General features: G+C 41.3%; 1 protein-coding gene across 5 annotated transcripts in view; it reads right to left on the minus strand.

Moving 5' to 3' along the window:
• The window catches only part of LOC126470603 (protein PRRC2C-like), a 299,950-nt gene that overhangs the window by 104,068 nt on the left and 180,383 nt on the right, over positions 1–15,499 (minus strand). For all 5 annotated transcript variants that reach the window (XM_050098556.1, XM_050098559.1, XM_050098557.1 and 2 more), the window contains 3 exons: positions 11,583–11,807; positions 10,862–11,243; positions 9,927–10,434 (listed from right to left, as the gene is read on the minus strand). In XM_050098556.1, the coding sequence (XP_049954513.1) occupies positions 9,927–10,434; positions 10,862–11,243; positions 11,583–11,807 (1,115 nt within the window). The remainder of the gene's footprint in view (positions 1–9,926; positions 10,435–10,861; positions 11,244–11,582; positions 11,808–15,499) is intronic.

Here is a 15,499-nt window from a genome sequence, read left to right on the forward strand (position 1 = left end):
AGAGCCTGCCAGTTTAATTTCTTCAGCATCTGTGTGACACACTCCCATGGGTCAAACCATTGCGCCCTTCTCTGTACACATTCAATATGCCCCGTTAGTCCTATTTCGTACACGTCTTACTCACTTGAGAAATATTCGAAGATGGGTCACATGAGTGGTTTGTAACCAATCTCCTTTGTGGATTGATGGCATGTCCCAATAACATGAAGTCTACCACCCACTGTACCCATAACTGAGCCTAGGCGATCACTCCATTTCATATCCCTACAAAGTGTTACACCCAGGTATTTGTAGGAGTTAGCTGATGCCAACTGTGACTCATTGGTATTATAGTCATACGAAACTACTTTTTTTTGTGCTCAACTTTACATTTCTGAATCTTTAAAGCAAGTTTCCAATTTCTGAACCACTTTGAAATCTTATCAAGATCTGACTGAATATTTATGCAGATTCTTTCAGAATGAATGCTCACAACCATTCAGCCATCTTCAGGTGGGTGTTTTAACACTGGAGGTTGCTAGTTCACATCACTAACTTCATATCAAAAAATTCACACAGAGATACATACGCAAAGGCAGCCACTACAAGAGGGGCCTCGGTAGAGCTTCGCGTTCTCTTACTCCTACCATCTGACATGGATTCTCCATCCAAGATAATATGCTGCGTTCTCCCTACCAAAACATCCTCAATCCAGTTACAAGTTTCACTTGATACCCCAAAAGAGTGTACTTCAAACAATAGTGTAGTTGTGGTACCGAGCCAAATGCTTTTTGGAAATCAAGTAATATTGCATGCGCATGCATCCGACTGCCTTGATCCAAAGATTTCAGTATATCATCTGAGAAAAGTGACAGCCGAGTTTTTCACGATTGTTTTTGGAATCCATGCTGGTAGGCGTGAAGGAGGTCATTCTGTTCAAGATACCTATTATGTTTGAGCTCGGAATATGTTCTAAGATTCTAAAACAAATGGGTGTTTAGGACAATGGATGGTAGTTTTGTGAATCACTTCTACTACCCTTCTTGTATACGGGTGTAACCAGTGCTTTCATTCAACGTTTTGTTCGAATGATGTATGACAGATTATAGTTATAAGAGGACCTAATTCAGCCACAAATTCAGTATAGAATCTGATATGGATTCCACTGGTTCTAGAAATTTGTTTAGTTTTAATGATTACAGATGTTTCTCTACACAACTGACATTAACACTTGTTCCATACAAAACACAGGAAAAACAATTCCAACGTTCCTGGAAAAAGATAAGTTCACATTTTTATGAATTCAATGTGAGCACCACGTGTTATACGACAAATATCAAAATGGTGGAACAAAAAAACAGCTGGTCTCTCATTATCAAATTTACAGCTTCAACAATGTGATGTCACAGACTTTAGAGCGTGTCTGGCAAAAGGGTGATAAAAATGTGGTCTTTTATGTAGCCTCTTAGATAAAAGTCACAAGGTGTGAGGTCTGGAGACCTGGGAGGTCACTTGTGATGAAAGATGAACTTCAAACTCCTCCTCCTCTTCCAATTGAACATCCTAGAATGGTGTCATTTAGGTAATGCTGGACTTGCTTAGAGAAACACACCATGTTAAAAAGACTGAAACTGAATATAGTTTGGGCCACAATTTTCTCAATGTGTGAACCATAGATCACTCGAAAATTGGACTCAATTCGTACAAGAGCAATGTATCACTCCCTGTCCCTCGACAGATGCTGCCGTTTGTAGTCAATTTCTAAGATTTAAAAAAATCCAGGTAATGTAACAGCTGCTACCATAGCAGCAGCTGTGACTGGCTGAGGCAATGTATGATGGCACTGTCATTAGTTTTGTGCAAGTACTCGTTACGTTTTGCTGTTTGGTGTAATTCTGCTACAAATATGTCACATTAGTTAAGTGAACAATAAATTTTGAAAGCTCAAGTGGAAGAATTCAATGATTCCGGGTTAAAGCAAGAAATATCAAAGTGGAAACAGTCTGAAGAAGATTCAATTCTGGTAAATTGGAGTCTGCTACTTTTCACTGCTAATATTGTTGCTACAGATATTACTGCTGTAATTACAAATGAATTTAGTTTTATTTGTCTTAGGCTCATCTTTTTTACAGATGAATCACATGACAAAGCAGCATCTAACAGTGGTTTCCAAGATCTGTTTGGTAAAATGAGCAGGAATTAATTGAATTAGTATTGCCCTGACTGCAACATCTCTCTCAGCATGCCAGAATACTTCAGACTTTTTCATACAAAAGGAAATTGTGTGTGAAATTGCTCAGTAACTAACCTCGCACTTTGTTTTTGGAAGGATAATTTCATTTTGCCATTATTTTAGAATTTGTAATTTATCAAAGAACTAAAGTAAATATGAAAAATAAACCTTTAAACTCTTATCTTTTTTAGCATGTATTATCCTTCAAGATATATCAAACACATACGTGCCAGTAAAACTTTACATAATCCTTCTTTCTCTCAGAAATTTTGGTTTGCATGACATTTTAGAGAAATTAAGATCATACAGGGAGAAAAAATTCCAGTTTGACAATATTATGAAAAAGATAAGATTGCTACACACCTTATAGTGGAGACTAAGTCGCAGACAGGCACAACAAACACATTACTAAAGAAGTAAGCTTACAGCCAAAAGGACTACTTCTGAAGAGCGCACACGTGCGCACGCATGACCCCCCCCCCCCCCCCCAAACACACAGATGTGTGGGGCGTCACATTATCCTCCTGGAATTGTCCAAGTCTCTCGGAATGCACTATGGGCAGGTGATCAGATAGGATGCTTACATATGTGTCACCTGTCAGAGTTGTATATAGACGTACCAGGGGTTCCATATCTCTCCAACTACACACACCCCACACTTCACCAGCTCGAACAGTCCCCTGCTGACACACAGGGTCCATGGGGTTACAAGATTGTCTCCATACCTGTACACGTTCACTTGCTTGAAACAATCTGAAACGACACTTGTGCAACCAGGCAACATGTTTCCAATCATCAACAGTCCAATGTCAGAGTTACGAGGCGAGGTGTAAAGTTTTGTGTCATACAGTTATCAAGGGTACACGAGTAGGCCTTCGGCTCCCAAAGCCCATATTGGTGATGTTTCGCTGAATGGGTCAAACGCTGGCACCTGTTGATGGCCCACCACTGAAATCTGCAGCAATTTGTAAAAGGGTTGCACTTCTGTCATGTTGAACGACTCTGTTCAGTCATCGTCAGCCCTGTTCTTGCAGGATCTTTTTCCAGCCGTAGCATTCAAACTCACTCAAATCTTGATATCATGCCATTGTAGCAGCAATAACCGATCTAACATCTGTGGCAGACACTTGTTTTATACAGGCTTTGCCGACTTCAGCGCCATATTCTGCCTGTTTACATATCTCTGTATGTGAATACACTTGCCTGTACCAGTTTCTTTGGCGCTTCAGTGTATGGGGGTGTGCTGAAAAATAATGTATCCAAATTTTTTAAGTGAAAGTTCTTTAAGTTTTTTAAACAAAATGAACTTTATCAATGTTTTGCATCTTCATTCTTTGTATCTACATATTTATTTCTCAATGTAGTCACCCTGGCAATGACCGCATTTCTCGCAAGAGACCAGATTGGTGATACTGTCACTGTTGAATGTTCAACTTTGCTGAAGTAGCCACAACCTCACATCTGCTTGCACTGCTTCATCACTATCAAAGTGACATCCTCGACAGTGTTTCTCACATTTTGAAAATGGATGAAAATTGAATGGGGCCAAGTCAGGACTGGATGGAGGATGACAGATGACAGTGAAATCAAGGTATCCAACTGTTGCAGATGTTGCCTGTCATTGTTATGCTGAAGGAGAAGGTGCTCTGTGAGTGAACGAACTCTTTGAATTCTAAACTCAATTACAGCATGCTATTTCTTATGCAACAACATACGGTAGATATGTTGCACACTACCATTTTACAAGCCACAATTTGGAGCCCACTAGTGGCAGAGGGCTGCAAATATGTAAACATGAAGAATAATGATGTAGACTGCTATTAACAGTTGTTTTATTTGAAAATCTTTAACATTTTTCACCTAAAAAATTCAGAGGCATTACTTTTCAGCACACTCATGTAAAATTGTATGTATATTTATAATTACTTCTGTATACCTTATTTCAGCTAATAAAAAAATAGGGGAAGAGACTTTTTGATTCACTCTCTTTATTTTAACCCAGAATTGAAAAATATGCTGACATTATCTGAATTATATCACCTCCAAAGGGTACAATGCACATATTGTATTTCTGCTTTACAATGAACCACAGCCCCCCACTGCATACAAAACACTGCATGCCCTCGAATACTGTCAAGGCTATAGGACCCATACCAAATAGGACTAACAGGTAGCTCACAAGCGTGCGGCTGATCCATGCACATAAGCGTGTGTGCATATACATCGTATACTTTGGCAGAAGTTACTGAACATTACCAATTCTGCTTTGCCTAATGACAATCGAGTGAGCACTTGTACAAAGCCCCACTGATGACACACACTTGCATCCACTTGCACTTAGGCTGTAAATTTGCTGGGTGCGCATGCACAATGGACTTTGCTTACCACCAGAGCTGGCAAAAATTTATTTGAATGAAGAATAATCAATAGAGATAAAAAGTCATGAATAACAAATATCATTTGAAAACCAATGATATAATGCTCCAGTTCTTTGTCATTTATTAAATGAATGTATTTTAGTTGCTTTTAAATTGCTTTTCAGGACAACTTTTTATTGTCAAATATCTCATCAGAAACTTTGTTTTATTTCTGAAGATTTTCTGCTGGGACACTAAAGAAAATATGTTCTCCACATGCACAGAGGACATTGGTGTGTTGTATCTCCTGAATTCGTCTTCATTTCATTAAGAAGATATATGACTTTCAACTCACACTTTTCTTCAGCAAACACTGCAAAATCATTAATTCAGCTGTAATTTTTGGCAAATGATTCGTTTTGATTCCACATTAGCTTCAGTTTTCAAATTAAATTCAACATAAAATTTTCTTTTTATGTCATAGCATCATTCAAAACTCTTGGCATGATTTTTTCAACGTTTTTTGGCTATTGTATTTCTGCAGTTTGTTGTAAGCAAACAACAATATAGGTGAACAATTTGTTTTTGCATTGTGGTGAAGGCATCAATGCTGTAATTGCAGTTGGTGTTGAGGGCAAAAAAACACCTTCCAATTCTCTTGATACTGCTACTGCGCTGCAATATTGTGGACCACACACACACACACACACACACACACACACACACACACACACAAAACTATTCCATATTCTAACAGAAAGCTTACTCAGACACTTGGATGGCTTGGGAAACCCAGAAACACTGCATCAATGTTTCAGGAGCTCTTTAGGATTAAATTTTGTTGATATAAGTCATTTGCAATGAAGTTATAACTTTGATGTGTCATTTTGTAGCACTAAAAGCACTAGCAAATTGAATAATTGTATCAACAAGACATTCCTCTCTGATAGAGTGAGCAATCTTTGTACAGTAGAGGAAGGCATAGCAGATTAAGGGTTTCTGTTGACTGCATTCCTGTCTTTGGCTACTCACATAGCACACTTCTGCATGTTAGTATGGGGAGATGAGAGTACTGAAAAGTGCAGAGTCAATTGAATTGGGCTATGTCATTTCAGTAGTGTAACGGCTAAGACCATCTGCCTACGAAGTATTTTTGTGTTCAGTTGTTATGCTGTTAAGCAAGTAAAGCTGTGCTCAATCCAAAGCTTGGATTGAACACTGCAGTGCTTTACCAGGCATGGTAGTGAGTCCCTGACTTACTCCCACTTCTGAACAGACTTAATACAGCTATTTAGAAGGGGATCTACTGTTCAACTTGTTCTCCAAAATATGGTGCAACCTGACTTGTATTTATGAAATTGTCATGTGGGGGACAGAACATAAAACTTTCAGCTTTGTAGTCCAAAACTTAACCCACTTTGCACTTCTTTCCTTCTCCTGTTCATTGCAGCTAATATTATCAACTATGAGTCCCGTAAGTTCATTTTCTCGATTTATGCACGAGAACCTACAATGTAGCTGGATTGAAGCATTTCTGTTAATAAATAAAAAAGTTTGCAATTGTAAGTTGTCACGATCCTCAACATAAATATTATTCCATTTGTTCTATCCAAAATATGTTTCAATGTCAGTGCTATTTCAGCAGCAGACTAAATGCGAGCTTTATTTCACCAGCTAGTCTTTCACTCAAATTTACGTTGCACAGCTGAATCAACAATGTTCAATAACATTCAGCACTCAATCACCACTTCAATTTCCATTATATAGCATTATACTCAATTGCTATGCTAATACTTGGTGAATCCCAGGTATACATCATACACTTTCCCCATAAGAAACATGACTAATCGATAGCTAAAAAAAAATCTAATTACAAGTACATTCCATTGCTCACTAGGTCCATTAGGACCACTACGTTGTTACAAAGCTGTATTGACTATATTTCCTTAGCTGTGTATCAGTGCCAATCAGTGAATAAGTATGTGCCGTGTGGTACAGAGAGGATAAACTGCCACTGAATACATTATCACAAGTTTCTTTGACCCACGGGAGAGAGTTGCCGAGATGCTGAAAAATATGAATTGGCAAAAGCCTAATAACAAAAACTTAAGAACCAGTATGAAGGGAGGAATCTAAGAATGTACTATTGGCCCCGACAGTTTGCTTCCGTAAGAAGCATGAAGACAAGATTAGACAATTCACTGCATGCACAGAGGCATTCCATACATGAATGGAACAGGGAGAAACCTTAATATTTGTTACAATGAGAAGTACCATTTGCCATGCATTTCACAGTGGTTTGCAGAGTATAAATGTAGGTGCAGATTTGCTGTTACAAAATTTACATCTACATACATACTCCGCAAGCCACCATAGTGCACAGTGGAGAGTACATGATATCACTACAGGTCATTCACTTTACTGCTCCAATGGTGCAAGGAAAAACAACTGTCTATATATTTTTGTATCAGCCATAATTTCTTGTCTTCTAGATCCTTATGCAGAATGTACATCGGTGGTAGGAGAACTGTTCTGCAGTCTGTTCTCTACATTTTCTCAATAGTGTCTTGTAAAAAAAAAAAAATAAATAAATAAATAAATAATAAAAAAAAAATAATCACCCCCAGGTATTTCATGAGTTCGCGGAGCACCTAAGTAATACTCACTTGTTGCACAAACCTACTCATGACAAATCCAACAGAACGCTTCTGAGTTGTCCCGATGCCTTACTGTAGTGCAAAAGGTAGCATTTGAGTAGTACTCAGAATCAGTCACTTTAGTGTTCCGTACATGGTCTCCTTTCCAAATGAGGTACATATTCCTGTAATTCACCCAATAAACCGAAGTCTACCAATCGCCTTCCCCTCATGTACATACACATACTGCAAACCACCATAGAGTGCATGGAGGAGGGTACTTTGTGCCACTGCCATTCATTTCCTTTCCTAATCCATTCTCAAACAGAGCACGGGGGAAGCTACTGCTCAGGTGTTTCTATACGAGATCTTACCTTGTATTCATGGTCCCTGCTTGTATGATCCCATATTGCTTGGTGACATTAAGCCTTAAGCCTTGTTATTTAATTTATATGAATGTTTCAAGCACAACACCACCGACACTGTACCCCAACGTTATTGTATAGTTTCCAACTCAACTACATTAAATTACATTTTTCTACACTAGAAGCAAGCTGCTAGTCAGCATATCAAATAGAAATTCTGTAGAAGTCATCCTGTATCTTCCTGAAGTCCCTCCATGACAACACTTTCCCGTACACTACAGTGTCATCAGCAAAAAATCTCACCTTACTGCTCACTGTCATAACTAGGAATAACACAGTAGATATACCACCGTTCTACGGTTTATTGACAGAGCACTGATACAAATAATTCTGTTACCAAGTGCTAAGTTGTAGATGAACAGTTTATGGAATATTATATAAACTGATGATGGTTATACCAATATCCAAGAAGTACAAGTGAAATGTAGAACTCTGGTGGAAATCAAAAGTCCACTGACATACTAAGCCAAGTGAATGTTGAGGTCCAAGTTCCAGTATAGCATTTAGATTCTAAGACCAGAGCGCAGCCAAATCAACATTGAACAGCAGGTCCACCACAGCGTGGTACTTCCGAATAGCGGAGCAGAAACATAACACAATGGGAACTAGCCTGTAGACGTCTGGAGCAGCATTACATAAGGCTCCATAGTTAATGGAGCCTGCGGCTGGGGTCGCTGCATATTACGGGCGGCCAATCGCTGAGAGTTACGGGTGGCCAATCACAGTGTTGTGAAGGGCGCATGTGAAGGCGGCCTGCGATGTTAGTAGCAGGCCGCACACGGAGAAGTCCAGCCAACGATGCATATCTCAGCCGCACGTAGGGGAGCGCACTGCTGCTCAGTTCGGAGACTTTGTAGCGGTGGGTACCACACTTGCCTTATCCATGAGATCATTTATATATAGATATATATACATAGAGAGAGAGAGAGAGAGAGAGAGAGAGAGAGAGAGAGAGAGAACAACAGCGATCCTGTCACACTTTCCAAGTGTATTCATGTAGATTCCTTTGTCTTCGATGAATGCTGCCATCCAGGACAGCATACCGACTTCTGTTACTTAAGAAGTCTTCGAGCCACTCGCATAACTGAGAACCTATACTGCATGCTTCGGTATCATTTAACAGTCTGCAGTGGGGTGCCATGTCAAATACATGGAATATCTAGGAATACAGAATTTACCAGTTGCCTTTCATCCATGGCTTGCAGGATATCATGCAAGTAAAGGGCATGCCGAGTTTCCCCACATGCAACACTTTCTAAAACTGGGCTGATTTATGGACAGAAGCTTTTCAGTTTGAAGGAAATTTATTACATTCAAACTTGGAATATGCTCAAGAATTCAGCAGCAAACTGATGTTAAGGTTACTGCTCTGTTATTTTGCAGGCACATTATTTTACCCTTCTTATATACAGGAGTTACCTGTGCTTCCTCCCCCCCCCCCCCCCTTCTTCTTCTTCTTCTTCTTCTTCTTCTTCTTCTTCTTCTTCTTCAATTCGCTTGGGACTTTATGCTAGCAGAGATATTTGTGATAAATGTGACTTAAGTGAGGAACCAACGCCAAAGAGTACACTCTGTAAATCGAAGCTCGAATTCCATCCAGACCTGGCGACTTGGTTGTTTTCAATCTTTTCTGCCGTTTCTCACCGCCTATTTCTATGTCTGCCATACAGAAGTCTGTGTGATGGTCAAATGATGGTACGCCTGTACAATCCACCTGTGTCAACGCTTTTTTAAATGTTTAACTTAAAAACTTGCCCTTTGCTGTTTTTTACTGCCACACCAGACTGGTCAACGAATGACTGGATAGATGCCTTTGATGCACAGTTATGTCTCAGTTGGTACTTTGTGTCTCAATCTTTTTCCACAGCACTAAAAAACTTGAAATTTGTAAATGGAGGAGGGTTGTTAAGAGGTTGTGGCAGCACTGGACTAACCCTTTGGCACTCTTCTGTAAACCAAAATTTGTCCCTCTTTTGCAGCCCTGATCAGATTTCCTAACAAGTACATGAACCCACAAAATTCTGAACAATAAGAAATAGGCACCATATGATGAGTTTGCTGTGTTCATATGGAATTCGATATCATTTATCTGTTTTTATCCTGTCTCCAGCAAAACAATGTTGTACTTGACTCAGACTACATCTGCTTTCACATGTAACCAAGCCACACATAAAGAAATAAAATATTTACATTCTAGGAAAAATCTGGAAATTTACTATGGTATGTTAACGAGACACAAGGCATAAAAATACCAACTTTTAACTGTAGAAATCAGATGAGCGTAAAAACCAATTACCTTTCTCGTTCAGTAACATCCAATGTGTGTTGATCCTTGGTTGACTTGGCATCTCTCTCTCGATGATCCCAAGTAGCGGGCTTCTCTTCAACATCACGTTCACTATCACGTTCACGTTCACGTTCTCTCTCCCTCTCCCTCTCCCTCTCCCTCTCCCTCTCCCTCTCCCTCTCCCTATCCCTCTCCCTCTCCCTCTCCCTATCCCGCTCCCTATCCCGCTCCCTCTCCCTCTCTCGATCACGGTCTCTCTCTCTTTCATTATCACGTTCCTGATCCTGTTTCCTGTCCCATTCCCTGCTGTGTTCACGATCTGGTGCACTTTCACGATCACGATTCCTCTCCCTTTCCCTCTCTCTTTCACGTTCCCTTTCACGTTCTCTCTCTCGCTCCCAATCACGCTCTCTTTCTCGATCATGGTCTCCTTCCCATTCTCTATCAGAAGTTGACATGTCAGTCTCACCGTGTACACGTCTGTGTGGATGATGGCTGCTCTTCAGACCTCCACTACCTGGATGAAAGAAATTTGACAAAATTTTAGTAAAAAACACTGTTGTGTAAATTAATCACAACCTTCCCCCTCCCAAAGTAAAATGTGTTATTGTTGGAAGTACAGACATGAGGGGCAGCCAAATGAAAAGAGTGCATGTGGCGCAGTTGTGGACCCATCAGCAGCCGAATGCTTTCTACGAAACACGCATTGATCGTCTCGCCTCCCAATGGGATAAATATCTTAACATGTGTGGTGATTACTTTTGTATGGAACCATTCCATGGTCCCATCGTGGTGGGTGTTTGGTTTCATTTGACTGCCCCTTGCAGCTGGCAAACCTTAGCTCATAGTTTGCTATGCTGTAATAATATTATACAAAATTCTCCCTTGAGACAAATTACAACTTTGAAAAATTATGCTGGCTTTATAATAAAATTGCCACATACCGGGCAATGACCCTGCGAAATTAAAAGATCCAACATGCGCTGTAGATCCATTCCAGCGAGGGTCAAACGATTGTGCACTTGTGAGTCCTTGTGAAACTGAAGTCCCTTGAGACAGAGAGCCAGAAGTGCCACTTAATGGCAAGTTAGGTGACCCTCCTGCTCCTATACGTGACAAGTAGGAGCGTTCTGCTTGTTGCTTCTGGAATCTTGGAGGAAGGTTATGTTGGAAGTCACTCGAAAATGTTGGCTGATCATGTCTGTCTCTATAATTACGACCGTCTTTGAATCTATCAGCACGTATATCCCAATCACGTTCTCTCTCACTGCGTAGTTCACGCTCACGTTCCTTTTCACGGTCACCACGAACTACACGTTCTCCAACCTGCTCGGAAAACAAAGAAAACATTTGAAGTAATTACAGTACACAAAGTTTACCTTAACAAACATTAAGCTGTTAAAGCCAAAGAAACAGCCCAAAACAGTAAACTATCCCTTAGTTTGAAGACTTTGTATCAACTACAATTTCAGATCAAGTAACTTACACTATTTCTATTGACACCGCACAACTGCCATAATGTTACAAAACAAGATTTCCAATAAGGGTAAAATCTGCCTATTATAGAACGTTTGAAACAAACTAAGTGGATTTTACCAACCAAAAAACTATCCACTGCAGTCATTTACTGATAAACATAAAGTTCATTACTAAACCAATATGTACCTGTTGCAGTGATCTTAGGTCATTGGGCAATTTTTCATCGCGACCTTCACTGCTAGTTCTAGATCTGTCTCTATCCCTACATTTCTCGTTCTCATGATCCTTTTCCCAGTCCACTCTTGATGCACGATTGTGGCTATCGTCAAACTTCTCCTTATTTTCTTTATTCTCCAATGAAGCTTTCCGTCCTATTTTCTCTTCCAATTGTTGTAACTTTAAAGCTGCACCCTGCAAAACAGAAGTTAAAACCTCTTGTTATTCACGGAAAAGCCAATGAAATGTAAGGGAACATATATATGTGAACTTTATACCACAGTTTAGGCAAAAGATAATAAGAAAATCATTAGGACTGTTGAGTTTATGTGACATCCGACTTGAATTCAGTATGATTTGAAGCCACCAGACTCTACAATCTTTGTATAGTGGCACAGAATCAAAGACAGCTTGAAAATATATTCTCAAGGAATAGCCTCCCACATTGATTGTATGCAGATCCACAAAGCATAAACAGCTTATGTCACTCGACTGTGAAGAACATCTTGCTAATCTATCATACCCCACAATCACGTCACAAATATCAAGACAGGAAAAATAGTTAGCCCTCTCATTCTTTGAACATGTTCGCACATGCCTCAAAACATACGACCAGGCATGATTCTGTGAAATATGAAATTATCTCTAGGATTTGTGTGTGTGTGTGTGTGTGTGTGTGTGTGTGTGTGTGTGTGTGTGTGTGTGTAGTTTTTCCCCCCTCCACAGATTTAGGGGCCACTAATTAATTTCCTGGAATTCTCACGTACCTTGGTACCCCACAGAAAAATACTTCCTTCCCTTGCCTTTGCAGGTGGAGAAATGAGTCTTGGACATTAAGGGAATATTTATTTGCATACATTTTAGAGCACTAAGGGAGTTGGTGCAGATAACTTTTTATGCAGAAATATGTTCCACCTCCTCCAGTATCCTCAGTATTGTGTGTAATTCCAATTCAAATACAGTACACTCACTCAGTAAATGAAATCCTGAGAACATGCTCTGGAAAAAACAGAGTTGCCAAAAAACAGCCCCTGCTCTCATATACCTCCACAAATATAGTTATATAGTCACGGTGTTCATTTAAAATTTCATGAAACATTGAATTAAAAAAACACACACACACAACAGTGAGAGGTCTACCCTCTACCTGATTAACTCCAAGACTATTCTGGGTCTTCTTATTTGCCAAGGCGGCAGTCAACTCAATCCATGGATTAGAGTTGGTATCTGTACTACAACATGTGCCACTAGTGTTCCTTGTACAGATCACAAATAGCTTTGTTCACTGGTGATTTGTGAAAATTGGTTCCATGGCAGGGCAATGAACAGTTTGGCAAGAGGATGACTCAGGATTAGTGAAGAATAAACACACTACATGGAGCTGCCACCAGATGGCACGTGGCAGCTCCCCAGCCTTAGCATGCAGAAGGCCATGACCAGCCTAAGATGCTCTTAACGGTCAATAGATTTCATGTAAGTTGGTTTTGTTAATCCACAAACGATTCATGATCTAGCCACAATCACACGAACAGAACTGGTTAAAATAATCTCACCCCTTTTCCACACATATAAAAAATTTAAAGTTGGTATGGGTAACTCAGTGCCCCAAGTGAGTTACTGTTGCAGAGCTGGAAAAGAAACAAACGAACAACAAAATCGCCCACAAATAATGAACACTGTGCTGGGTGCCTTTCTGTAGAAAGTACACTGCTTACAGCAATGGAGTACAGGGATAGGCATAAAATATTGCCTTAAGGGACACCATGCCAACTAATAATACACACACCCAGATTGCAGTCACCATGGTAACAAGAAACAGATTCTAACACCTATAGCGACATCTAACATGACTGTCGTCGCACTAGTGCCAGCCAGTGTGTGTAGGATAATGCAAAATCTATCTGAGGCAATGAATAAAAAGATGTATACTCTATTATATCCATGTGGACTAACTGGAAAACATGCTTTGTATTGACCTCACTGGGCAATGTAGTGCCCACCCTTCTCACTGGATATAACAATCTCCAACCCACTAACACTAACTAGAAATGGAATTCCCAGAAAGATCCAAAACATCTAATTTTAGCATCCTCAGATCTGAAATTTATTCACATAAATTTGCTGAGTTTAGTGACAGAGTTAAGTAACAACACATACTAACAACAATTTTAAGTAACATGCATCTTGTAAGTGGCACAGTGTGTCTAAAATGAGTCACTTAAAATTATGGTAAATAATTATTACAATAACTGCGGCTTAATCAAGCTAATGGAAAATCCTCAATATCCAGGATGTGCCAAAGTCAGTTCTGTGTTGCATTTAAACTTGCCCAAACATGAAGACTGGTTGATGCCTACTGCACAACCAAATATGATTTTATACACTCCTGGAAATGGAAAAAAGAACACATTGACACCGGTGTGTCAGACCCACCATACTTGCTCCGGACACTGCGAGAGGGCTGTACAAGCAATGATCACACACACGGCACAGTGGACACACCAGGAACCGCGGTGTTGGCCGTCGAATGGCGCTAGCTGCGCAGCATTTGTGCACCGCCGCCGTCAGTGTCAGCCACTTTGCCGTGGCATACGGAGCTCCATCGCAGTCTTTAACACTGGTAGCATGCCGCGACAGCGTGGACGTGAACCGTATGTGCAGTTGACGGACTTTTGAGCGAGGGCGTATAGTGGGCATGCGGGAGGCCGGGTGGACGTACCGCCGAATTGCTCAACACGTGGGGCGTGAGGTCTCCACAGTACATCGATGTTGTTGCCAGTGGTCGGCGGAAGGTGCACGTGCCCGTCGACCTGGGACCGGACCGCAGCGACGCACGGATGCACGCCAAGACCGTAGGATCCTACGCAGTGCCGTAGGGGACCGCACCGCCACTTTCCAGCAAATTAGGGACACTGTTGCTCCTGGGGTATCGGCGAGGACCATTCGCAACCGTCTCCATGAAGCTGGGCTACGGTCCCGCACACCGTTAGGCCGTCTTCCGCTCACACCCCAACATCATGCAGCCCGCCTCCAGTGGTGTCGCGACAGGCGTGAATGGAGGGACGAATGGAGACGTGTCATCTTCAGCGATGAGAGTCGCTTCTGCCTTGGTGCCAATGATGGTCGTATGCGTGTTTGGCGCCGTGCAGGTGAGCGCCACAATCAGGACTGCATACGACCAAGGCACACAGGGCCAACACCCGGCATCATGGTGTGGGGAGCGATCTCCTACACTGGCTGTACACCACTGGTGATCGTCGAGGGGACACTGAATAGTGCACGGTACATCCAAACCGTCATCGAACCCATCGTTCTACCATTCCTAGACCAACAAGGGAACTTGCTGTTCCAACAGGACAATGCACGTCCGCATGTATCCCGTGCCACCCAACGTGCTATAGAAGGTGTAAGTCAACTACCCTGGCCAGCAAGATCTCCGGATCTGTCCCCCATTGAGCATGTTTGGGACTGGATGAAGCGTCGTCTCACGCGGTCTGCACGTCCAGCACGAACGCTGGTCCAACTGAGGCGCCAGGTGGAAATGGCATGGCAAGCCGTTCCACAGGACTACATCCAGCATCTCTACGATCGTCTCCATGGGAGAATAGCAGCCTGCATTGTTGCGAAAGGTGGATATACACTGTACTAGTGCCGACATTGTGCATGCTCTGTTGCCTGTGTCTATGTGCCTGTGGTTCTGTCAGTGTGATCATGTGATGTATCTGACCCCAGGAATGTGTCAATAAAGTTTCCCCTTCCTGGGACAATGAATTCACGGTGTTCTTATTTCAATTTCCAGGAGTGTATATACAGTGCCTTGGCTTTGGAGTATTAAGTCAAAGCTTAAACCCAACCCCTCCCCCACCCCCAAAAGAAAATTTGACACT

Source organism: Schistocerca serialis, chromosome 3, assembly GCF_023864345.2.
Source record: "Schistocerca serialis cubense isolate TAMUIC-IGC-003099 chromosome 3, iqSchSeri2.2, whole genome shotgun sequence".
In the NCBI taxonomy this organism is placed as follows: Eukaryota; Metazoa; Arthropoda; class Insecta; order Orthoptera; family Acrididae; genus Schistocerca; species Schistocerca serialis.